Source organism: Pteronotus mesoamericanus, unplaced genomic scaffold (genome assembly GCF_021234165.1).
Source record: "Pteronotus mesoamericanus isolate MK-2021 breed Mesoamerican mustached bat unplaced genomic scaffold, CSHL_Meso_final scaffold_45, whole genome shotgun sequence".
NCBI classification, from domain to species: Eukaryota; Metazoa; Chordata; class Mammalia; order Chiroptera; family Mormoopidae; genus Pteronotus; species Pteronotus mesoamericanus.
The window spans coordinates 2,822,487-2,850,177 of record NW_026555317.1 but is presented as its reverse complement, the minus strand read 5'-3'; the positions used below and the strand labels follow the sequence as shown (position 1 = coordinate 2,850,177).

The following is a 27,691-nucleotide window of genomic DNA, read 5'->3' as shown; positions in this document are numbered from 1 at the left end:
AAATAAGGTGAACTATGTTAGATTAAATTACATTATTGTATATGCTGCATTGGATGGAACTTTTATATTATAATTGTCATAGAGAAGCATAGTTTGCATCATATTATGGCAATTTATCCTCAGTGAAAAGCTTTCAGAGTTCTTTTCTTTTGGAATATCTTGTAAACAGTCACAGTCAAATCACCAGAATATGATTGTACAATAGTAAAATGTTTTCTTGCATTAAATTGAATACATCTGTTTAATAATAATAAAAAAAGAAAATGTAGGAAAGGTAATCAACCTATTTCTTAGAACTGTGAAATCACAATGTTCACCATTTTCAACTTTAGCAACACTCCAAGGATACTGCCTTCCTCTGACCCTTTCGTTATTAACTTCAATGATAGTATTACTACCCACCACAGCAAGAGGTAAACGGTCTGTTATCTTTTTGACAAGCTTATTTTCTTCTTCATCGTCTATCTCTGGAAATTCATATATTTTAATTTTATGTTCTTGGATTTCTTGCATTATCTGTTTTTTAAACTGCTGGCACTCCTTCAGTGTGAGTGTGTCTGCCTTGGCAATAAGTGGGATACTGTTCACTTTTCCATGCAAGCGCTTCATAAACTCAGTATCTAATGGTTTAAGTCCATGCCCTGAAGGAGCAATGAAGTATAAACAACACTGCACCCTGTTATTGGGCATCTGATGTCTGTTCACTCGCTCGTCTGCATTTAGGTTGTCCTCTAATTGACTACTAATGTAGTCGATAACAGGCTGACAGCAACTACTATTATCCACTGCACCTCCAGATCCTGGGGTATCAACTGTTGTGCGAACCCCACCTTCTTTGATTAAAACTTGGGATTGTTCCACCTACAGTCTTTTATTCTATGGGGAGGGCCTGGATACTCTGGAAAACACAAATCTGTGAGGAATAATGAGTTGATTAACGTTGACTTCCCCAGTTCCGATTCAACCACAACCCTAAGTTGGGAATTCAGCCCCTCTCTTCCCTGATTTTCTGTATGCTTGATTTGCAACATTTGCAAATCGCACATGGGTTCTCCTGTTGAACCACGGGGCTGCTGCGGACACGCCGCTCCGCAGCGGCGATCTCTCCGTGACCGACAGACAGCCCTGCGCCCTCCGGGACCAGCCTAGGAGCGGCGCAGTCGCCGATTCTCCCAAGTCGCCTGCCCCAGCTCCGCGGCGCCGCAGCCGGCGTGGTTGCTCCGCTCCCGCTGCGTACAGCGGCCGGACCTCCTGGCTCTCGCCCGCTCCCGCTCCCTCCTCCGCGCCCCACCACTACCTCCGACGCCCCCTCCCCCACCTCAGCTCCCCGCACCTCCTCTGAAGAGGCTTCGGCCAAACTGACGCTGGCTTGATCTTGCGAGGTGACTCGCTCCCTCCTCGCCGCCGGCTCCGTGGCCTGCAGGGCTTCTGTGTGGGGGCGAAATCCGGCACTTCCGGGGTCGGAGGTGGCTGGGGCCCCTGTGCACGTTTCTTCAACATCGCCTCTAAGGTTAAAGCGAGAGGTTTTTGCTTTTGATTTATTTAGATGGGGTTAGGGTTAGGGAGGCTTGTGCTGAGGAATAACATATAAATTGAGAGGTTAAGAATGAAAAGAGCCAGGAGAGAATCCTGTGAATGAAATAGCATGTGAAAGTCGGAAACAGTTCATTATGTCCGAGGAAGGTCATGAAAGAGAGGGAGTAGGCACGAGGATGAGATTGTTGAAGCAGGAAAGAACGGGATTCTGCAGGGCCTGGGATTAAAAAGTCTGTGTTGTATTTTGAGGACAAGAAGCCACTGATGTGTTTTAAGCAGATGACTGATATTCTCTGACTGCTCGGTCCGTGGGGGCTGTATTGTAGGGCCAAGCACGGCAGAAGGGGAACTATCTCGGAGGTTATCCCAGTGGCCTAGGAGAGATGGGATGCTTTGGGCTGGAGAAGTGGCAGTGAAGATGAAGCAAAGTGAATGATTAAACATTTTTTTAGGATGTTAATGATTAGGACATTGTGGCTGAATGGAAGGAGTGAGTAGAGAATTGCCAACTGTGGAGTAACTCAGGACACGGCCCCTCCACCACCTCAGAGAACAGGTGGCTGACTGGTCAGCAGCCGGAAGGAACGAGGAGAACAGTGTGTCTCTGGCTGTCCCAGCCCTCTCAATGTCCCTGTGCGTCAAGGCTCCCGTGTTTACTACGAAAGTGTAGAATTTTCACACACTACTCTCTTCCTAACCCTGTAAGTAGCACTGAGGCTGGAGGCAGGGTGTGGCCTTTTCTCTCAGCCATCTGATGCCATTGGTGCACTCCCCTGTAACGGGAGTGGGAAAGAGCATGTCCCCAGCATTTCCACATCTGTTGGTCCTCTGGGTGGTTTTTTCAGAATATCACAAACACCAGTGGAGGTCCCTGGCTTGGACCTCCTGCATCATTTAACGTCAAGCCTTGAACAGTAGGGTAGATGTCTGTGCCATTTACTGTGATATAGTCAGTAATGGGGGAAAAAGATTTAGAAGGGGACTGGCTAGAAATATTTGGGTTGGGGTTGGATTCAGGACTTTTGTTTTTGACAATTTAGCTTTGATAGGCTTGTGACACATCCAGGTAGAAATGCTATGTTAGTCAAGGTTTTCCAGAGAAACAGAATCAATAGGAGATTGATATAGATAAAGATGTAGACATAGATATAGATATGTAGATATAAAGAGGAGATTTATTATAGGAATTAGCTCATTGGGTTATGGAAGCCCTGATGTCCCTCGATCTGCCATCTGCAAGCCTGAGAACAGGAAAGCCAGTGATATACTTCAGTCTAGGTTCAGAGGCTTGAGAATTGGGGGGCTGTTTGTGTAAATCATGGTCTGACTCTGAATGCCAGAGAATCATAAGCTCCAATATCTGAGGTTAGGAGAAGGTGGGTATCTCAGCTCAAGTGTAGAGAGAGTTTGCCTTTCCTCCATCTTTTTATTCTTTTTGAGCCCTCACTGGATTGGATACTGTCCACCCACATTGGGGAGGGCTATCTGCTTTATTCAGTTCACCAGTTCAAATGCTAAGCTATTCCAGAAACGCCGTCATAGACACATGCAGAAATAATGTTTTATCAGCCATCTGGGCTTCCTTTAGCTCAGTCACATTGACACATGATACTAATCATTACAGTTGCCAAATACTTAGTTGGACTAGTGAGTCTGGAGCTCAGAGAAAAGGTTTGGGATGTAGAACAAATTTGGGAGTGGTTAACACATAAATGAAATTTGAAGCAAGAGAAAGGCTAAAATCATCAAAGGAGAGAGTGTTGGGAGAAAAGTGGGGTAAAGAAGGCATAGCAAGCAAAGTGATAAGGAAATTGCTCGAATAAGAGGAAGGAAATGAGAACAAATTGAAAGGGAAGGGAAAAGCCAAAAGGAAAGTACAGCAAGAAGAATGGAGGGGTTGACTTTGTTGAATGTTGTCTAGATGTCATATAAGGTGAGACCTAAAAGTGCCTAGTGGATTTTGCAGTAGGAGTTTACTGGTGAGTTTGAAGAAGATGTTTTTGGTAAAGTAGTGGGTGTGAAAGCCAGGTCGGATTGAGCCCAGTCAGAAATGGGAGGTGAAGAAGAGGAAACAACATATGTGAACAACTTTTTTCAAGAAGTTTTCCTGTGAGAGAGCAGAAAGTTTAGTTTTAGCTGAAGGAGAACATTGTGAAGAGGGCCTTATAAAGATAAGTGCTGATGGGATAATTCTTGTGTGACAACTTTTGGGAATACTCATTTTGAATTTCATAGATTGTACGAGAGGCCGTATAGCACAGAGTTGAGAAGCTTGGTCTGTGGAGCAGGGTTCACAAATGCCGGCTCTCCCCCTCAGTGGCTGTGTGACAACACTGAGTGAGTTATTTAACCAGGCTGTGTCTTACTTCCCTCATTTGTAATATGGGGAAAATGATAATACCTGTCTCATGAGGTTAAATGGTCAATATTTGCCAAGTTCTTGAAACAGAGCCTGGGAGGTAGTGCACTATATAAATGTTTGCTGACTGTATAAACATAACAAGCTACCAATAATCATAAGTAGAATTTTGAAGACATTAAGTATACACATTTTTAAAAAGTCTTTAGCAATACCAAATTGCTTTTCACAAACATCACCAGCTTTTATGTTCATGGGTAGTGAGTAAGGTTATGTTCATTGGTAGTTAGTAAGGAGGATGTATTTACCTACATATTTTAAATTCATTTCATTTTTGCAAGGCAAAAAAAAAAAAAAAAAAGAAATGGTTCATTGTTACTTAACTAACTACATTAGATTGATTAATAGTTAGACTGAACATTTTTCAAAAGCTTGCTGGCAATTTTAGTTTTTCCTTAAGATAAATTGTCCATTTTTGTTAATTATTTTTCTTTAAAGAACAATTAAGGCATCTCATAAAACTTGCAACCTTTTGTTGCTTGCCTGCTAAGTGGTCATTTGGGGTCCAAAAAGATCTGTATTTGTCATCATACATATGTACTTTTCTGTATTTTTTTTTCTCTTCTTCACTCAGAAATGAGATATTCACCTATTTTCCTTCTTGTATTTTTATAGTATGATTTTCTGGATTATATTTAAAATCTAAATAGACTTTATTTTAGTGTGTAATGTAAAGTAGGCATATTCTTAAACAGATACTAAGCACTTTCACCAATCTCATTTAATAAATAATCCATTCTTATGGATTGGACAGAAGTCCTAAATCATATGCAACCATTTATAAATATTTGGATCTATTTTTGATCTCTCTCGTCTTTCCATTGTTTTTTTTCTTGTTGTTCCAATGACCTGTTCCCCTTATTCCTGTTTTAGTGCAGCCCTCTCAGTTACAATGACTTTGAAATGGAAAATTTCACATCAATACAAACATAAATTTGTATCTGATCTATTAAATCCATTAATTTTTAAAAATTGATGGCATGTTTCTGACTTCTATGTTTTTTAAATTTGAAAGTCAGTGTCTTTTAAAGTTATCTATAAACATTCTGGTAGGATTGTTATAAAATTTACATTGTCCTTATGAACTAATTTAGGGTTATTAGGGCTCCCACGTGTGTTAGGCAGAGAGCCTTGTGTGTGAGCAGGACCAGGGAATGTTAGGCAGTATCTCTTCTGTGATTAGGTTACTAACCAGTTGACTTTCGAGTTAATCAAAAGGGAGATTTTCCAGGTGGGCTGGACCTAATCTAGTGAGCCCTTAATAGGGCTTGGGCCTTTCCTGAAAGAGAGATTTAAAGTTCAGGGCAGTGGCGGGAGAAGTATTCCATATGAGAGAGATTCTGTATTGCTCGCTTTGAAAATGGACAGGGGCCACATTACAAGGACCAGGGAGTGGCCTCTTAGAGTAGGCAGTACCCCCTGACAAATAGCCAGGAAAGAACTAAATTTTGTCATTAACCTAAATGAGCCTGGAAGAGGACTCTGAGATCCAGATGAAAATACAGCCTTTTTATACCTTGATTTTGGCCTTGTGAGATCCTGAGTTGAAAATCCAGCCATGTCATATCTGGACTTCTGACCTACAAAGGTCACTGAGCTAGTCAATGGATGTCATTTTAAGCAGCTAACTTTGTGGTGCTTTGTTACACAGCAAAAGAAGTCTCATGCGGTTTCCATTTATTAATGTCTTCATTTTCATAAAACTCAGTAAAAATTTTTTTTTTTTAATTTATTTACTTTTTAAATACATTTGTCTCTGCCTTCCCCCGCCTCTTTCCCTTGCCCCCTCCCACCTTCCCTCCCTCAGCTCTTCCCCTTTGGTTTTGTCCATGAGTCCTTGCTATATGTTCCTTGACTTTCCCCTTCCCTTCCCTTTCCCTGCCCCCCCTTCCCTCTTGTCTCTGTTGATTTCTTTTCCTTTCAGTGTTGCTGGTCATATTTGCCTTGCTTCTTTGCATTGTTGGTTAGGTTCCACTTATAGGTGAGATCATATGGTATTTGTCTTTCGCCCCCTGGCTTATTTCGCTTAGCATGATGCTCTCCAGTTCCATCCATGCTGTTGCGAAGTTTAGTACTTCTTTTTTTCTTTCTGCTGCGTAGTATTCCATTGTGTATATGTACCATGATTTTTTGATCCAGTCATCTACTGATGGGCATTTAGGTTGCTTCCAACACTTGGCTATTGTAAATTGTGCTGCTATGAACATTGGGGTGCATAGGTTCTTTTGTATTGGCGTTTTGGTGTTCTCAGGGTATAGTCCCAGCAGGGGAATCGCTGGATCAAAAGGCAGTTCCATTTTCAGCTTTCTGAGGAAATTCCACACTGCTTTCCATAGTGGCTGCACCAGTCTGCATTCCCACCAACAGTGGACTAGAGTTCCCTTTTCTCCACAGCCTCGCCAGCACCTGTTGTTTGTGGATCTGTTTATGATGGCCATTCTGACCGGTGTGAGGTGGTACCTCATGGTGGTTTTGATCTGCATTTCTCTAATGGCTAGTGATGCAGAGCATCCTTTCAAATGCCTCTGGGCCCTCTGTATCTCCTCCTTAGAAAAGCATCTGCCCAGGTCCTTTGCCCATTTTTTGATTGGATCGTTTGTCTTCTTGGAGTCAAGTCGAGTGAGTTCTTTGTATATCTTGGAGATCAAACCTCTATCTGATGTATCATTAGCAAATATATTTTCCCAAATGGTTGGCTCCCTTTTCATTTTGCTGATGTTTTCTTTAGCCGTGCAGAAGCTTCTTATTTTGATGAGGTCCCACTTGTTTATTCTTTCCTTTATGTCCCTTGCTTTAGGAGACATATCAGTGAAAAAATTGCTGTGTGGGATATCTGAGAGTTTCCTGCCAATGTTCTCCTCTAGGACTTTGATGGTGTTGCGACTTATATTTAAGTCTTTTATCCATCTTGAGTTTATTTTTGTGTATGGTGTAAGCTGATGATCCAATTTCAATTTTTTGCATGTAGCCATCCAGCTCTCCCAACACCATTTGTTGAAGAGGCTGTTATTGCTCCATTTTATGCTTCTGCCCCCTTTGTCCAATATTAGATGTCCATAGAGACCTGGGCTTATTTCTGGGCTTTCTATTCTGTTCCACTGGTCTATGGGTCTGTTCTTGTGCCAGTACCAGATTGTTTTGAGTATAGTGGCTTTGTAGTAGAGTTTGATGTCCGGTATTGTGATCCCTCCTACTTTGTGTTTCTTTCTCAAAATTGCTGTGGCTATTCGAGGTCGTTTATGGTTCCATATAAATTTTTGAAATGTCTGTTCTATTTCTGTGAAATACGTCATTGGTATCTTAATAGGGATTGCGTTGAATCTATAAATTGCTTTTGGTAGTATGGACATTTTAAGGATATTAATTCTTCCAATCCATGTGCATGGTATATGCTTCCATTTATTTGTGTCTTCCTTAATTTCTTTTTTCAATGTTGTATAGTTTTCTGCATACAGGTCTTTTGTGTCTTTGGTTAAATTTATCCCTAGGTACTTTATCTTTTTTCGTGCTATATCGAATGGTATATTTTTCCTGATTTCTTCTTCTTCTATTGCATTGCTGGTGTACAAAAACGCCTTTGATTTCTGAATGTTGACTTTGTATCCTGCTGTTTTGCCAAATTCACTTATTAGGTTGAGGAGTTTTTTGGTAGAGTCTACAGGGTTCTCTATGTACACTATCATGTCATCTGCAAACAATGATAGTTTTACTTCCTCCTTTCCTATTTGGATGCCTTTTATCTCTTTCTCTTGTCTGACCGCTGTGGCTAGGACTTCCAATACGATGTTGAAAAGAAGCGGTGAGAGCGGACATCCTTGTCGTATTCCCGATCTTAGTGGGAAAGCTTTCAGTTTTTGCCCGTTGAGTATGATATTGGCTGTAGGTTTTTCATATATGGCCTTTATTATGTTGAGGAATGCCCCATTGATTCCCATTTTGCTGAAAACTCAGTAAAAATTTATAGTATGGATTCTATGTTTATTGGTAACTGTATCCCTGAGTGTATTGTTCAGAGCTCTTATAGACAGCATAATCCTCCAATAAGTGTCAGCAGAAAGAGGGTTGTTTATTGAAATAAAAGAGTGAGTTATTTGCAGAACCTCTGGAAAAGTTAGAGAACCAGGTTTAGATGCCAGATATGCAGGAAGAAAGCAGCCAAGTGGAACCTGCCTGACCACAGCATGGGGCCATTCTAGAAGAAGCATGCTGCTCATGTGTCACTGCCGGCAGCACCTCTGACACATTCTGGATGCCTGAGACCCTGCCACGGGTGCTCTGGAGGGATAAAATTCCTTAGCTACCAAGATTGCCAGAAGATCTGATTTTCCTGCCTCCAGCAGCTGCCTCATGGGAGTTGTTTACTTTCTCTCCTAGGCTTCATTTAGTGCTTCTCCTTAGGGGAAACCAGGCCACATTATCAAAGCTTACCTGCAATAGAGGCTGGAACAAGTAGATTTAAGGCTTCTAGTCTCAGTAATACAGGGAGGCAAGCTAGAAGGGTATAAAAATGGGTGCTAGGTGAGCGGGTTTACAATATCTGTCATTCTACACATTTCACATCATGCTGCTATTGTGAAATTGATCATTTACTCTTAAATCTTAAAAGAGGTTGTTACAACCTAGGACAGTTATTAAATTTTATAAAATTATCTTGTTATCTCTTATCTTGCCAGATTTATAATAGCTGTAAATTTTCAATTTACTCTTTTGATTTGAACTCATAGTATTAGCCAGTTACCATGCTTTAGTTAAATAACACCAGTCCCCAGATAACACAGATTAAATTTCAGTGACAATGAGATATTAACTATAATTGCCTAAAGTACAAATTTTCTGCTAGCTCTGTAGTCTACCAATTGCTACCTAACAATAGGTGCACACCATGAACAGTGGCCAATCACATCACTTCTTTCACAGACTGTTAGTGATTTGTCTCTGTGTACCTGTTAGTTCACACAGAGACAACAGAACATATAGTTAGCCTGTTTTCTTGTCTCCTTGTGAAAAACCCATGTGACATTTTACAAGAATGAATAATTGAAAGAAGGAAGTGGCTCTCTTTCATCAGCAAAGATTTAAGTGTAGCAAAGAAACAAAAACTGATAACACTGGAAGTAAAATGTGAATCGAACATAAATGAAATTAGAGAAGAAATAATTGATCATGGCAATGCAGATGTTGTTGCTGTTCCAGTGATTCTAGATGTGCAGCCAGAGCATGTTAGTGAAGGCCAACTTACTGACATAAATGAAGAAAATGTCATGGGAAGGATAAATATGTCCTAGAGGAGGTGACACAGAGAAAAAACTTTATAGGAACACTCAGAGATTTTTTATGACATTGAAAGTACAAAAGATGAAATGTTGGAAGATGATCCAAAGTCATAAAAGAACATAATTTATCAAAACATAAAGACGATGCTTGCTCTGTATAGTAAGTTATACAATGAGAAGGGGCTGTTGAAACTTGATAAGGTTTTTATAAATAAATAAAACATTTTAATTCTCAATACTGCTAATGTTTTAAATTACACTGTATTAAATAAATATTAGCTTTATTATTTTCTATTCTCATAAACTTATAACTGACAGCAAGTGAGATTTTAATGTCTTGACCAAAAATTTTAAAGGTAATGGAACAAAGATTACTTTGTACAATTTCATCATGTATAGTTACTTTTATGGTTCTGCCTACATCCCTTATATTTTCACATCAAGTAAAACCTTCAGAACAAAGATAAGTAATATTTGTGAGAGGGGGCCTCACTTAAAGAATGACTCGACTAGTTATAGAGTCTTGGGACAAAATAATGTATTCTAAAAAAATTTGTACTGTTATATTCTGGAATTTAGCTTTGGGGAGGAGATATTCAAAGCTGTTCTTATGTTCTTTCTTTTTATGGATTTTAATTTTTTAGTTTTATATTTAGGTATGTTTTGTAGGAGTGTTTGTGAGTTTCAAGAGGATTGCTCTTCATTCGTCTTGTAGCCTCTCCTTACCCCAAGGTTTTGACTGTTCAGGTTAAGGATGTTTGTGGTAATGTGCTGCGAGAATTTTTTTCTATCTTCCTGTGAAACATGGATGCTGAATCAGAAAAGACAGTGTGAGTTTCCCTCACCTTAGATTGAGTCCTCTTCAGTATAACAACACTGATTTAAGGATGTTCCTTAAATATATATATAAGGATATGTATATATATAAAATCAATCTTTGATTATTATGATTACTATCTATGATTAAATTACTGTTTACTATGATTACTATGATTAAAGTACTGTTTTCTCCAAAAATTCACAACTCATTTTTAACATTTTTCTTTGTTCTGCTGAAATTTTAATCTTTAAAACAGACATAGAGTCTATTGTTGATAACATTTTAATTCAGTATTTTAGTGCATAATTTCACCAAAGGAAGAAAGAGTTGGAATTAGGAAGTTCAGCATCTGATAGTATATGTAGGGTGCTGAGTTATAATTTCCTCAGTGGTGGGCTTTACTTGGCCTAGACCATATAAGTGTTGTCAAAAACAAAAAGGACAAAAAATGGAAGCAAATGTGTGAGAAATTATATTTCATTTTGGTTAACTGTTTTTATCTAGCTTAGTATTTAAATTATTGTTCTAAGTTATAGGAATCCCATACCAAGACCATCTAAACATGATAAGAAATGGCTCATTAGAGCAATAATGGATGCTGAAAAATTAATAGTGCTGGCTTCGACTGGGGAAAAAAAATTCCCTCTTAGCATAGATCACTGGATTCTTGCATTATTGAAACTGGCTAAACTAGCATATGGATCCTTAAGGTGCTGATAAAGAGTGGAAGTATGAATTGATTTGGATTTCTAACCCAGAGCAATACTTTACATAATTTAGATCCTCTCAGAAGGTACAGAGTTTTATCAAATAGTATTGATTTTTGGGCAAAGATCAAGTGAAGACCCATACTTTTTTACTTTAGTCTCCTTCCTTGCTTTTATCTACTGCTTATCTTCTTTCTGTCATTATTTTATTTTAATATGTTTTCCCAAATGATTTGGATAAATTGCCTTTATGAAAATATAATGAAAACTACCCTGTGATTTTTTTCTTGAGGAAACAATTTTAATTTGTTATATGAAGGTATTGCACAGCAAATGCAAGTCAGATATGTCCATGATTGCTACCATAATCATATTCATCATAAGAATAGAATGGGCCTCCTTTGTCTCTTTCTTCATTTGGTCATGTCACTCAGCATAGATTTATAGACATTTCAGTTCTATGGATAAAGGGTATCAATATATAAATTGTCAAATAGGTAATACTCCAAGGTTTGAAATAATTTATGGCAATCTCTTTTGCTTTAAAAGCACACATTTTCCCTAGGAAATAAAGCCTTACAGGTAAACTGAAAATATATTAAAAAAGAAAAAACATCTTGATATACTTGGTCTGTCCAGAAAGTAGCCATCAATGTCTTTTGTAAAATAGAGGTATTTATTGAAGAAGATACAGAAGAAACACTATACATCGGACAATGATGCCGCAGTCCCCTTCAAGGTAGGTACCTTGGGACCTCACACAGTTCTCCCAATCTCAATCAGTGGCCCCATGGTATTTTCCTGAATCTTATCGATGGTCTGAAATCTCTTCCCTCTCAAAGGTCATTTTAGTTTTGGGACAAAGCAGAGGTTGCTGGAAACCAAGTCTGGGCTGTAGGGGGCCTGAATCACCTGGTTGATTTGATGTTTCACCAAAAAACTCTGCACAAGATGTGATGAATGAGTGGGTGCATTGTTGTGATGAAGCTGCCAATCACAAGTTGCCCATAGCTGTGACCATTTTTATTGTATCACATCTCTCAACCAATGAAGAACATTGAGGTAGTACTTTTTATTAAATTGTTTGGCCAGGAGGAGCATACTCGTGATGGACAACACATTCCCTACCTTGCTGCAACTTTGCTGCGATTTTGCTGCACCTTCTTCAGGCGTGGAGAACAAGGCAACTTCCACTGGGAAATCTGGGCCTTTGTTTCTAGATCATAGCCATAGACCCATGATTCATCTGCTATTACCTTCTTGAGGAAATCTGGTTCTTTGGTAGTGGCTTGAATTAAGTGATTAGCAACTGCAGCACAATGATCCTTCTGCTCTAGTAACAGAAGCCATGGAATGAATATTGCTACAATGTGTTTCATGCCAAGATCCTGCATCAAAATCTCAGACACAGTAGTTTTTGGAATCCCCAGATAAGCTTCTAGTTTCTGCACTGTAAGTTGCCAATTTTTGTTGAGTGCAGCTTGTATACATTCAACATTCTCAGGTGTTTTGCTTGTTTCAGGCCATCCAGAGTGTGGATCACTTTCAACAGATTCTCAACCATCTTTGAAGCATCTGTGACACACTTTTATTTACTCTGTGCTCATTGCATCGTCCCTGAAATCCTTCAGAATTATCTGAATAGTTTCTGCAGAAGAATGTTCAAGCTTAATGCAAAATTTGGTGCAGATTATTGCTCTAGTCACTCAGTCATTTTTAATGCCATAGCCACAGAGTACACATGCTCACTCAATGTTGTCTACTGCCACCACTGACTAGTACAGTGAAGTTTTCACTGTTCATGTATGTGCATTCCAGTCCACTCTCCTTGGCTGCCAGGTTACATTGATGTCATGCAAACTGTTCTCATTATGTTAACAACAGCTGGACTTTTTCCAGACAGACTTTGATATGCTAATTATGAATAGTATAACTCACCATGACAGCAATTTTTATTTTTTAATTATATAAATGACATAATTTAATTTTAGAAAAGTAAGAATAGACAAAACAAACTAAACAAAAACTTCCCATTCCTACATTAGGTAACTATTTTTGCTTTTTTGGAATCTACCAGATGAAGGTGTTTCTTTTTCCTCAACAAAAGGAGATAACATCAACTTTTGTTTTTGGAAACTGCTTTATTCACTTCATTATATAATCAAGACATTGATCCACACTAGTATATCTATTTTATTCTATTTTAATGATTCTTTAACAATCTTGTGATTAGATGTATTATTATTTATATATTTTTTCTATTTTTGTCAGATATGTATGTGGTTTTTTTGATTTTATGTTGTAATGAATCTGGGTAATATTTAGACATAAATATTATAAAAATTATTATGTCTAAAACATTTTTATAGATCTGTAGCCATTCCTTTAGTATAAATAACTAAAAGTAGGTTTATATGGTTAACGGATATAGAAAATTGCCAACTATGTGCCAGAAAAGATATGCTAATTTGCATTTTCGCTTGTGGAAATGAGAGTGTGAATGTCTCCAAATATTTGCCACAGAATTGTGTAATTTTATTTTAATATTTGGTAACTTGCTACGCTAAAGGATATTGTGTTATTCTAATTTTCACTTTTTGTGCTTACTTATAAAAGTGAACATTTTCCCATTTGTCTTTATATACTTTCTTTTTTCTTTTGAAAATGGCCTGTTTGTAACCTTTTTGCATTTATCCACCAGCAAAAAAGCAGATTATTAAAAAGAGACTTAAAAAATTGAATGGAATAGGTATATTGAATAGTACTCAAAATACTGAAAACAATGGCATTACATCCACAGAGTATGGAGGGCATGGGAAAGGTTGTAAATTAAAGAATTATTACTGACTCATGGTGACCTTCATGTGGAAAGACTATAAGAAAGTCATTTTCCGCAATCAAAAAGGTTAAAAAATAGAATATCAGTACTTAAAAATTAATCAAAAAATTAATCAAAATTTTAGTTCCACTGAAAGATGGAGGAAAATGCATGCCTAACAACACTTAGTGTCTGGTATGTTTGAGCTATTAACTATTTTACACATATTAACTATTTCAGAGTCACAACCTCCTGGAAGAAATAATAAATAATTAATTAAAAGAAAATAATAAATTTATGCTTGAAGAAATGTAGCAGTAAGGGTTATCATAACAGTGCTTTATTTAATAAAAATGATATAAACAAACTAAATATTCAACAATAAGGGTCTTGATATTATACAGATAATATAACAGGCATTATAAGTAATGGCACCAGCCAAGCACTGTGCTAATTATTTTGCATTCATTATCTTCTTTATTTACAACACCTTTATGAGATAGGGTTAATACACTTATTAACCCTATTATACAGATCGTTTAACTGAGGCTTAGAGAAGTTCATTTGCTCAAGGCCATGTAGCTAGGGCTCAAACTGAGGTCTGTTTGACTGCAGTGTCTTTATTCCTATCCACTATGACCTGCTCTAGATGCAAAGATAAATAGATGGCTACCTGGATGTGTCACTATGGAAATCTTTTCTACAATGATCACTCTTGAATTTAGAAAAATAATTGGTGAAAAATGAAGTAAATTTAAGAAAAATAAGTTTTTGAAATAAAGGAGTGAAGGTCCAGAAGAAGGACTTTTGGGCACATTCGAAATAGACAATGCTACTTTCTCACAGGTACAGACCTGGGGGATAAATAGCTTAATCTTCTTTGGCATTTTCCACAATCTAGAAACTCAAAAGCTAAAGTCAAGCTGCCTGTGAAAAGTAGGATGTGTAACTTCTAATGTTTAAAGTTACACCAGGAGGGCTGACAGGTTTCCAAAAGCTGCAATGGTATAATAGAGTTTAATCAGGGAAACAGAAGCCTCTCTAGGTGTGTCAAAGACAGGGAATTTAATATAGAGAATTTACACACATTTGTTGGAAAAACTGGGAGAGCGAAACAGAGGAAGAATGGAACTGGAGCAGAAAACACAAATCAAGATGATATCCAGGGGTAAAGAAGCACACCTAGTGTTCTGGGCTAGAATCAATATGTCTGCACATACTGCTTTAGTGTTAGAGACTCTGTAGCCATTGGTTCCAAATTTGCTGAAGGTTTCTGGAAATCCTCTTTTTCTCAACCGGGGCTAGAACCTCCATCAATGCTATCATCATTGCTGTTCTGTAGATACTGCTTTTGCTGCCAAAGTATTATTAATAACTGTAGACAGGTTCTCTTCTCCCCTCTTTCTCCTTTCATTATCTCATGTTGCCTTTTATTGGCAGAATCTAATTGGAGTCCAGCGGACAAGTGAGACAAGGATATGTGGTTTTCAAGCTTCCACAATTCCTATTATTCCTAGCAGAGCAAAGAAGGGCTGGAATAACAGCTGACAGCAGAGACACAAGTTTCTGACACTGTCCACTTTATTGGCTATTCAGCATCCATTTTTCTCCTACTATACACATTTAATTTCCATACAAGGTTCCACTTCTGTCTGATTTAATGCATATTTTAAAATAAATAGTGATGCAATTTCTGCTTCTAATTCATTGAATAATTCTTCCAGAGTATTTCATATGTTACAAGTTAAATTATAAAGTTACCTATTACAAATTCTCTTTGAATAAAGAAATAGGGATGAAAGGGGACAGTAAAATTGGTTGATATACACAAATATATGTACTTAAAAAACAAGGAAGAAAAGTAAAATATTTCTAGTTGTTATAGTCATCATTTCTGTAATTTCTCACAAGGCTATGTAGATTTATACATTTCTTCTTCCACTAACATTTCATTTTTTTCTGTGCTCTGAGGCAGTCTCCATTTTGGTCAAAATTATACACTCTTATTACTGAAGTATCTGAATCACTACTAATTTTCTTTCCTGGGTTGCTATTGTCTTATTTTAGCTTTTAGTATTGGAATGTAAATCGTAAGAGAAGCATTAGGAAATCCCAAATTTTCCCAAAGAGTGTTCCTTGTTCTGTGTGATGGCAGTGTAATTTCCTTCTGACAAATAATTAACTACCATTTTTGCCATTTGATTCTGTGACATGAGAAGCCTAAACTGCCTGGGTGGTGGTCTCAACTTTTCACACAATTGAACTATTTGTTGAAGCCCTCAGTGGAACTGTTTCTCTCCTGGGAATGAATGCCTGTAAAATATCAGAGACCAATATTATAGGGGACTGGCAAAAATTCTGTTAGTGGGTTATTAGGGTTAATAGAGGAGCCACTATCAATTCCACCATTTTGTTCCATGAGTTGTCTTTTACGGTCATGGCAAGACAGCATGATATACAGGGTGAGACAAAGTTAGGTTTACCATTGTATGTATGGAATATAATACAATAATTAATAAATAACAATACAAGAATAAACTGTTTCACATACAACTGTAAACCTACTTTTGCCCTACTCTGCATTAGTGATCTGTTCAAATATATGCCATACCGTGAAGGACAACATCTCCCCCTCATATAATTGAGTCATCAAAAGGCTGGTCTACTATTATTTCACACCAACTGCTTCTAGTTGCAGGAACACCATGTTAATGATAGGGGATTTTCTGGATGTGAGTCTATTGTTACACTATTTTGATGTAAAATGAGCTCCTTGGTGAGAAGCTATGTTGTATGAGATACCATGATAATAAATAAGGTACTGTATTAATTTTATAGGGCTACCAAAACAAAACCACACATGGGACGGCTTTAAACAATAAAAATTTATTCTCTTACAGTTCTGGAGGCTAGAAGTCTGAAATAAAGGTACCTCAGGGCCATGCCTTTTCCAAAGGCTCAAGGGAAAAATCCTTCCTTGTCTCTTCCAGCTTCCGATGGCCCTTGGCTTGTGTCATAGAACTCTAATCTTCAAACTCCAATGAATCTTATCTTCAAATTTCTATCTTCTTCCTATATCTATCTTCTCTTATAAAGACACCAGTCATTTAATTTAGGGCCTGCCCCAAATCCTGGATAATTTCATTGAGATATCCTTAACCAATTACAACTGTGAAGACCCTATTTTCAGATAAAGTCATATTATGAGTTTCTGGGTTGATATGAATTTTGGGGGATACTATTCAACCCATTACATTATACAGCCCCTTGTGAATGAGCCCTGATAAAAAGGATCTATTGTCATTAATCTGCCACTAGGTTTCTGGCTGATCCCATATTGAGGGATCCACGTTGTTTTGTGCTGTCCTTTTTTTTTTTTTAAATGTAAGTACACACATTTTAATTTATTCCTAACACTATATGTATATTTTAAAAACAGGAAACATATACACATGACTCAACAGCAGCGTTCACACTTGCAGACCTAGCCACACTGAGAAACCTCTGAGAACCATTTAATGCTCTGACAGCATTACTGCACAGGTGCAGTAGGAATAAATAATAGTGCTTTGGGAAAGTCATATTGATAAATAGAGTAAGTAAATATGGGGTCTCACTGTGTATGCTATGGTGGGAACAACTCCCCAAGACTGTCATGTACAAAATTCTAAATCTCCTCAACAACTTCCAAACCTGGCTGCTAGCTGCAGGGGATGGAAAAACTCAGGCATAGTGGGCACAGGTATTGGGGGGAGGCTGGACACAGAAGATCTGAAGAACTACAGTACAGACGAGCACATATATTCTTATCATGTGACATAACTGTAGGTAGAGCATTCATTGGGGGTAGTTACTTAAATAGCCTCAGTGAGGGGAAGTACATGTTGTTGGGCTCTCCTTACTTATTATGGTGTACACTTTGTATGCTGAATAAGCATTGTGGTGGCTGGAAAAAGGACTTGTTTTCACCTATAGGCTGTATAATCTTGTCCTCATGATTTTTGAGAGCCTCCTCTATAGTAGACGGCCTTTAGTGAATATTAACATGAGACCCAGACTTTCTTTCATTCTTGCTTATTCTGCGTCACACATTTACATGTCTCTTCCTAAGACCTTCTTATAACCACTCAGGTTGTTGTGTATCTTTCAAATTTCTGACTACCTGGTTAAACCAGAGGCATTCACTATGAATCACTGAAGATCTGAACATCAGGCTTTTTCTCTGTCTATGTATAGGGGACAGCCAGATAGACTTCTTGAAGCTCTACTCACTAGGATGGTTTGCCTTCCATGGCAACTTTCATGCAGCCCACTTCTAACATGTGCCAGCATGTCATGCCACTGTATCTGTAAACAAGCCCCAAGATATTTCTTCCTTAGTCAATTGGCTATATGGAATAATCTATAAAGCAGTACTTGTGGGTTGAGAGAGAAGCAAGAGAAAGTTTTGAGAGAATTTTACTTGTGTTTCAGGACTTGTTCAATTTCAATTTTGTGTCTATTTGATGATGAAATATTGCTGTGCATGGCCAACTTCATGAATTTTGTGGCTAAGACAGCACTCAATTCATTATATATAGATTGGATGCTGGATCATGTAGTATCTTTTGGTTAGACATTCATCTGTAACAGGACTCACTAAAAGACAGGAGCTGTTCTGTCAATGGGTAGTTATATGCATAAAAGAACATGGCTTTACTCCAAAATCCTAGGGAGTTCTGCTCTGATTCTCTAATGGGGACTTCCAGAATCTTCATAGAACATCCCTAATTTGCCACAGGACTTCAAGCATTGTTGAATTTGCTGGGCCACAAGGCCTTAGTGTAGGCAGAATAATTGTCTCCCAAAGATGTTTATATCCTAGTCCCCAGAACCTGTGAAGATGCTGCCTTCCACGGCCAAAGGGAATTAAGGTAGCAGATGGAATAAAGGTTACTAATTATTTGATCTTAAGGGATTATCCTGGATCATCTGGGTAGGCCACTGTAATCACAAGGGTCTTTAAATGTGTTAGAGGGAAGCAGGAAAGTCAGCATGAGAGAGACGTGAAAGGCTAAACCGACCACTGCTGGTCTTTGTGGAGTTTCATGGGATTTCAAACTGAGTGTTGGATTATGATAGAAAGCTAAAAGTTAACGTAGCCTAGAGGTTCCTGTCATGTACACCAAACTACTTATAGTGGCCTTTGCTAAATGATATAAATAATAAAAGTATTATTGTGTTGATTAGCTTTAGAAAATAGCTAATATTAAAATCACCACTTTATTACATTTATGTCATTATCTAAGAGTCTTATATCTTCTGCACAGGTCAAATAAGGTGATGATGGCAACTGCAAAACATAGCCTTTCAAATTTTTGATGGTGGCACTTATTCATGCAATTCCTCCATGGATGTAGAATTGCTTTTGGTCTACTGTTCTAATAGGTGTAGGTAGATGAAGAACTTACCATTGGTCCTTCTTATAGCCATCATTGCATTTATCAGGAAACCAGAGGAAAATTTTTGTCATCCTTTCAATATGACTCTTGTGACTGCACAATCAAGAACTAGGAAAATAAAGATAGGATGGTTTATAGACCCAGAGAGCCCACACTGAGCCCATCTTTTTACCACGTGACCTCCATAACCACCTATTAGGTCAGGCAGATAATAGAAGTGTTTTTGGGTATCAAGAAGTCAGGATGAACTCAGAGCCTATGTCTAGTTCCAGATGATCAAGATTACTACCCTTTCTCCTCTGTATAGTCATCATAGTAAACAGGGTCAAGACTCTTCTGGGGAAAATATTTAGAGAAAGTCACCGAATATATTTTGTAACACTGTAGCAAGGCTCTTCCTCGCTGTGACCTTTCCTCAACTTTATTCAGGGAACCCTGGGTCTTTGAACTGGCTTAAGAGGCCATGACTCCTCAAAGTTTCTGCTCATCAGATCTAGACTATGTACAAGGGGAGAGCCCAAAATACCTAAATTTATTGATAAAAATTGTGTATTTATTCTTACATGTTTAAACTTCAGTCACCCTCAAAGTACTCTCCATTTGATACAATACACCTATCGAGACATTTTTTTCCACTGCTCAGAACAGTTTTTGAACACGTCGACTTTGATGTCTTTTAGTGCTTCTGTGGTTTTTTGTTTCACCTATTCCACATTGGCAAAATGTTTTCCTTTGAGGACTTTTTTTTCATCTTGGGAAACAAAAAACAGTAATTTGGGGCAAGATCAGGTGAATAGGGAGGGTGGGGTCATGGGATCATGCTGTTTTTGGTCAAGAACTGCTGAACACTCATTGCGGCGTGGGCAGGTGTGCTCAAAAATTACCCATTATGAAATAGGCAAACATGTTGAAAGAGTCTTAAAAAAAATTCACTGAAGCCTCTCACATCCTCTCACAACAATGCCAGCTTGTTCACTGGCACAGATGGATTCCTAGAACACTCACCTAGCTAGCTGGGGAAGCCTGTATTACAAGGGGCCTGTCTTTCAGAAGATAATTTCAGTTTTCTTTTGGTTCCCCCCTCATTATATATATATATATATATATATATATATATATATATATATATAAAATATATAAAAACATATAAATTATATATGTTTTTTAATCTACTTCATTCATAAAAATACAATAATCAATTAGTCATCCACAAAGATCCCTATGTGACAAAGCATTCTGATCACCATTTTGTCCTTATTACTCATTAGGGTAATTATACTTGCCTTAGTAATGATACTTGCCAGTTAAGCACTCACGCCTGGCTCTATTGAAATTAGGAGTGTCCAGTATAATAACAGGATCGTCTACTGTCATTCCTCATATATGAGTGACAGTTGCCGCAGGACTTTTCAAGGATACTGGGGCTCCTGTCAAAAATGCAGAACTGTAGGTCACTAATACCTTGCTCATTGCCCTTGAGAAGGGAGTACCCTATTGACTTTATTGGGTGACAGGGTGTGGAATCCTTTCTGTAAATTATGCCAAGAAAAATATCGCATTTTCAAAACATTAAATTTAGGTCATTGTTGAGGTCAGATTTTGGTCAATTAACGAAGAAAAGTTTGGTAACCACTCCTGATATTTCAAACAAGATGTTGGATATACAGGTAGTGGATGGATTGGAAGAACAAAAGAACAATGAATGAGAATAGGAAGAAGGAGAAAAGAAGTCAGAAGCAGCTACTGTCCCTGGGAGGAAACTCTAGCTCTTGTGCCTGCTGCTGCCCTGCTTGAGACTCTGACAGTTGGTCAGAATCTACCTAAGAAATGACTCATTGACCATACATGAAGTATGCTGCTAATATGATCACTGCTACTACTAGTGCTAGCGCATGGATAGATTGTGCCTTGGACAATTGGGAAACTGTCACAAAGAGGTGATACTTGGGCAGATTCTGGAGGAAGACTTTTCAGATAATTTTTCAGGTAGCAGAATATTGCAAGAGCCAATTTCCTTCCAGAAGTTATAAATAGCCTTTGGAAATGAGGGCAAAATGTCGAGGAGAATGTTTATCAAATTATAGTCCACAGACCACTTGTTTCAGTGTTGGGGCATCCCAAAAGAGATAAAATAAGTTAGAATTTTCTCAAGGGGACCTGGAAATTTGATCTGTTTTGACAAGCACACTATGTTATTCTTATATAAAATAAAGTTTGAGTCAACTAAGATCTTAAGAACTTTAGCAATTATTCAGTCAACTAATTATGACTCAAGAGGAGCAGGGAACTGCAAGAAAGTTTTTCCACCCACACATGCATTTGATTTTGGCTTAATATATCCGTGTATGTGTGTAGATAGTATGGCATTCAGCAGTAGAGGATATGCAATGAGCTTATTGTGTGTATTTGTTACTTGAGTGTGCTTATGCATATGCAAGTATGTGGGCCATTTTCTGTTGAATTTTAAAAATAATGACAACAAAATGCTCTCTATGATTTTGGAAGATAAAATCATCAAGGACTTCTGTGAAACATAGAGATGGAGCTTCTTTAAAAACACCTCCAAAGTTTTTTCTTACTACTTTATTCTGTGTGTGAAGAAAAAATGTCCAGAATAAGAAACAAATGGCTCATCATTAAAAGGAAAGAACATCTAATTATATCATCTTCTGGTGCTTTTCCTTCTAAACCTCATTTCTGAGTTGAAATAAAGAGAAATAACTGTTGCTTGGTATTCTCGTCAGAAGTTAGAAAATTTTTCTTTGATGTTTCAGGACAAAAAGAAATGTAATTTCAGTAACATTATTATGTTTAAAGTATTTAACAAGAAACTGCTAAGAAAAAGGAAACTTTGTACATGGGTGATTTTAATTGACTAACAAAGTTTAAAACTGAATGAGAAAGGGCTAGTGACAATCTGCAAATAGTAAAAAGATGACACAAATCTAAAGTGTGTTTTTATTGGACTGAGTAAGATGGAATTTCATAACATTTTGATCTTCCCTATGACTCAGATAGAGGAATGGATTCTGTCTTTAAAGGTCAAGCCTTCAGAAAGCAAAAGTTTGTACAGTACTTTCATCTTATTTAGAGTGGTAACATTATTTTTCCCTTTGATCTATCTATTTAAATTTAAATTTCCATTAAGCACATGATTTTAAGTGAACAATTTGTAGAAGGGCTTTCTGGTTTAAGTATTAGTTCACAAAGTTTCCACTAGAGTGAAATGTTTATCTTTAGGCCAGGTATACTGAATGTGTTGGATTAAGCCTTGGTGTTTAAGAGGAAGAGGAATTAAATTGCCAAAAAAATTACTCAATTTGTTCCATGTGTAAAGTGCACTGATTTACTTAATTTCACTCTGTTGGTTTTTAAAAGCATGATTATAATTGCAAATTCTAGAGCATCAGTTGTCCAAGTGATGAAATTGTCATTAAAGATGAAAGGAGAGAAAACCTAACAGATGTTAAAAAAAAGAATCTATTTATTGTTCTGCCTCATTTTGCTTTCTTCAGAGTTACTGGGAAATCATGTACAGATCAGAGGAAATTAAAAATACCTGCTGATAATATCAGAGAATGAGAAGTTTCAGAAAGAAAAAAATGCTGTAAATTACACAAACGAGAATGAAATGGATTAAACCCAAAATTTAAAAAGAGTAAGAGAGCAACAGGTAACGTAGGAGATCTTACTCTTTGATGGGAACCACAAGATGGCTTAGCTAATTAAGGTCAATCCTATTGATGAGACACTAATTTAGCTGTTAGTTCTTAGGGAGCATAACATCTTGACATTTTGAGGGGCTGGAGTTGGCTTCTTATGTGACATACCAGCACATACCATTTGTGTGATGCTGGGTAAATCACCGAGAAGCACATCAAACATGTCCTTGGGGCTGACATTTCTGTTGGATTCATCAGTGAGATTTCCATGCACCACAAAAAGGATCTCTTTGCCTGTGATACCTTCTTTATGGGAGGGGAAAATAAAGCTATCTGACATAGAGGTTCTTGTCAAATCTAGAAACTTTTTGGACTGTCTGAGAAGGATATCCCTTATACTCTAAACCAGTTTATGGTAAAAGATTGAGGATTCAGTGAGAATTTAAAATAGTAAATGAAAGCATTGGTATGTTCCAATTTTTTGCCAATTGAGACAAAATAGTTAAAAATTGACAAATATGAGATATATTTATATAGCTATGAGAATTAAATGATTTAATGCATATAAGGATTCTAGACCCAGGCCTGGCAAACAGTAAGCACCTACAATTATTGTTCAAATATACAATTAGGTAGATAGATTTGTGTGGACCAGACAACCCAATCATGATCCATTTTGTCAGTGGAGAGGTTTTGAACAAATGGTTTTCAGTATAAGATTTTAGTGTATTTAAGGCCACTGAATCAATTGTGAGGTATTATCATTTTTGTAATTCCTGGAGAAAAGCCTTCAGCAAAGCATTCTTTGATAGAAAGAGCCCTGTCTTGGGTACCAGACAGGTGTAAGTGAAAATCTCAGTTTTGCTATTTATAAACTGGGTTACCTAGGCCATGTAGTCACATTCCCTCAATCTCAAATTTCTAATATATAAAATGCAGAGTATGATGAGCATGAATTGGGCAAATTTTGCAGACTCCAGGTACACAGTAGGTGCTTAACACAGATGCATGTCCTCTGGTTCTCAATCTCTTGATATAATCTATTACTTAAGAATATTTACTGTTGTGAAGGAAAAATTGCTTATCAATTTATATATCAATGCAGACTAACCTGATGCTAAGGAGATATTTAATTTTCCAAGTACAGTTTCTTTTATATCTCTGTTACCAATTCTTTTTTTGAGGTTGGTCTTAACTAAGTGTTATTATGCTTTAGAATTCTTTAAAATCAGTCTTTGTTTAACAGTCATGGATTTGGGGCTTTGTCTAGCATAATGGGTTTTCAAAATGTAATTCTCTGTCACAGATAATAAATGATCAACTGTGAGAACAATAAAAGATTTTTTCTTTTAGTTAAATAGTTGAAATAAAGACTGTAATTATTTTGTTTTAATAAGGAAAGCAACGTAGGTGCTTCTGTGTCCCTGATTTTAGTAGATCTTCTGCTGAAAAAACTTCTGGTTCTCTGATTTCAAAAATTAACTGCAGACAGAGGTCTAGACAGAAGGTGACTCTCTCTCTACCCTTCGTGAAATTTAAACAAGGAGGCCATTAGGCTGAGGCGGTTCTAATGTCTTTGCAGCTTACTTATACAAACCAAAATCTAAGGCTATAAATGCCTCAAAGTTAAGAAATGAAAACCTAAGGACAACAATTCATAAACAGCCAACCAGTCCTTCCCAAATAAGGCAACCTCTCAGGCAATAGCCAATCAAATGATTTCCATGTCTTTCCTATAATAGTCTTCCCTCTAACTGCTGTTGGTAGAGTGCTCCTAACCACTTTGGGTTTAAGGGTTGCCTGATTGAAATTGACTTTTTGCTCAAATAAACTCTTTTCTTTTCCCCAGTTAAATAGGAATTTATTTATTTGATTTTTTAAAAATTTTATTTTAATTTATTTTTTTAAATACATTTGTCTCTGCCTACCCCCCACCACTTTCCCTTGCCCCCTTCCTCCTTCCCTCCCTCAGCTCTTCCCCTTTGGTTTTGTCCATGAGTCCTTCAAAATTTTAGAATGCCTCAGTTATCTTTTAATTCCCTTTACCTTCTAGAGTGCTAGTACAAACACTTTTAGGTTATACACCTTATCAGTAAAAAAAAAAAGATTCTTCACCCTTTTATGTGTATTTGTTTATACATTCTGTGTGGACATTAACATGCCCTCTACTACATATTATAAAATGTGCCCTAAATAGATATAAAAAGATTGAGGTAAAAGTTAAGTAAATTATATTTTAAAAATCTTTTGGTAAGTATGATAGTTTCAGGTTATTATACTTTTCCGATTTTACAGCACAATCTGAATATAGGGCTACTTTTATCAGAAATGACTGAGGATGTAAATTTGTACTTTAGCCTTCTTAAGACTGTGGACTGATCTGAGCTGACTTTTTGTCAAACCTGTTTAGATTGTCATTGTTTTAGATAGTATCGTACTTGAAGAAGGAGGTATCAGTTCTGTTATTTACTTGTTAGTCGCTTGAGCTTGCATGTTTAGAATGCCATTTGGTTTCTTTGCAGGAATCTTTAAAGTGAACTGCTCATTTTGTAGGGGTTGATTTGGACAGATCAGCTAATTTGACTCCCACTTAATTAACCACACATAAAATGTACTATGTCACCATGGACTGGAAGTGAGCATGTGAGAAAGGATGCTGAACTGATCCTCCCATTTATGAAACTTCTTTCCTTAGGACACTTCATCCACCTCACATAAATGTGACCAAGTGACCCATGGACAAGCAGGAGATATCCTGATCAATCCATGAATCAAAAAATTGTAAAGTATAATTTTTTACTTGTTTGGAGGGAAAAGATAAGTAAAAATAGACCTGTCAACATTTTATTTCACATTGCTGGATCAGCTGGACTGGATTTGAGACCTGTCAACAGAACAGGGGTCAGTACCCTTTTCCTGTGAAGGATTAGATAACAAATATTTTCAGCTTTTTGTTGCAACTGTTTAACTTTGTCATGGTAGTGTGAAAGCAGCCACAGATAGTGCATAAAAAAATGGGTGCAGCTGTGTTACAATAAAACTTTATTTACAAAATTTGCAATACATTTGTAAATATTGACATTTTGTCAGATGTGGAAAGAAGATGATATTTTGCCACTCATAATCTAGAGAATTGTGAACCTGCTCTACACCAACAAAACAATAAATCCATGTTTATAAGGAAATTACTTGGGGGAGAAAGTATCTCTTTCAAGTGGATAGCTTAGTTCAACTCTAGAGTCCCTTACAAATTACAGTGGACTATAGAACATTCCTACTGGTAACTGGTGAGTTGATGTAGCCTCTCTGTCTTTGATTTATTCTTTCTCTCAATTACACCCAATTACACACACATACCCCACACTCACACACATATATGGTAATGAGGTAGCCACTATGGTTTGAAATTAATGAGAAGATAAAAAGGGATATTCACACCCTGCCTGGTGTAGCTCAGTTGGTTGGGCGTCATCCTGCAAAGCAAAAGGTCACCAGTTTACTTCCCAGTGGGGGCACATGACTGGGTTGCGGGTTCAGTCCCGCTGGGTTGGAGCATGTACAAGAGGCAACCAGTTGATAGTTCTTTCTCACATCAATGTTTCTCTCCCTGTCTTTCTCCTTCCCTTCCCCTCTATCTAAAAGTAAAAACATCTTAAAAAAAGATATAAAGGGAGACTCCGATGTGTTCTGGTTGGTGCAGTTGTAACTTTGGGGCATGGGGAATCAATTTTATTAAATTGTAAGGCATCTTTTTCTTTTAGCATCTATCAAATGCTTAAGAAAATTATGACACCTTCAAGGAAATATGACAAAAACTGAATAAAGGCAAATAAACACCTGAAGTAACAAATTGCAATTAAAAGGAATTTACAGAAATTTTTTTTCACCCAGTGAGGGGGGAATGTTTGTCTAGTAGAAATCCCAGCATTCTGTTGATGCTTTCCAAGCTTTTACCTTCACTCTATTGTCTCGTTTTACCCTTTCAGTGACTTTCTGACCCTCTTTCTTAATTGTGTATTCTTCAAGACTCTACTGAACTCCCTATGAAAGGGGCCCCATCTTGGCCAGTTTTGCCCCCAAATTGTCTCTTCTCCTCACTGTCCTCTTCCCATAATACAATAGTAACACAATAGATGATAACAGCCATTTTCATTAGTGAGCTCCCATAATTTTAGCATTATAGATGCAAGACTCAGCTAAAAAAATCAGGAGAAACCAGAGCTACAGAGATTTTTAATATATAAAGCAGAAGTTATTGCTTGTATAGTCTTTAACATTCATTCAACTTACCAAGAGAATCAGGTAAGCATGATAAAATGGGCTAAATCACCTCATCCTTTGGAACGTGGGCTAACTGCAAGAATACCTTGTTAATGTGACATTTTAGTAGAATAAGTTGTTTCGTAGGAATGAATTTCAGATAACTAAAATTGACCCTTTTAAGGCAAATGAAGAATAGTGCTTGCTAGTGTTCTTGAGCTCTTGTTAGGCATGGTGTTAGATGTATAATAGACCTTGATTTATTTAGCCCTTCAATAACCATAAAAAATACGTATTAATATACATGTTAAAAATGTATATTAATTGTCTAGTTTACAGGGAAGAAACTAGAGTTCTGAGAGATTGAGTAACTCCTCTAAGAACACAGAGGAGGAAGGGATTGAATCTTCACCCAGACCTAAGCCTGTCTCCATTGTCTGATACAACCCTTCTTAATTTTTGCAATTTGCATGATCCTGTTTATCGCTATTATCATAAACTCCTATAACAAAAGATATTAAATATTTTTCAAGCTGTTCTAGATAACTCAGTGTTGTCATGTGAATTGAAGGCACTCATGGACTTTTGATGTTTAAAGGATATTTGTCCTACAGCCTCATCTGTAGTGGTTTTTTGAGCTCTTGTATCTAATTTTTATCAGTTTTACATTTTTGTGATCATCAATAGGCTTTTAGCTGTCACTTCTTATTCCTCTCTCTGTGATTGCCTCTCAAGCTAGTTACTACTACCCATAT

The 27,691-nt window shown here is 37.2% G+C and overlaps 1 protein-coding gene across 1 annotated transcript in view; it reads right to left on the bottom strand.

The window, feature by feature from the left end:
• Nucleotides 1–222: 222 nt before the first annotated feature.
• The window catches only part of LOC129086821 (septin-7-like), a 51,634-nt gene continuing 24,165 nt past the window's right edge, over nt 223–27,691 (bottom strand). Inside the window, 4 exon segments of the mRNA XM_054593540.1 lie at nt 223–863; nt 866–980; nt 982–1,048; nt 1,050–1,530. Of these exon segments, the coding sequence (XP_054449515.1) occupies nt 223–863; nt 866–980; nt 982–1,048; nt 1,050–1,530 (1,304 nt within the window).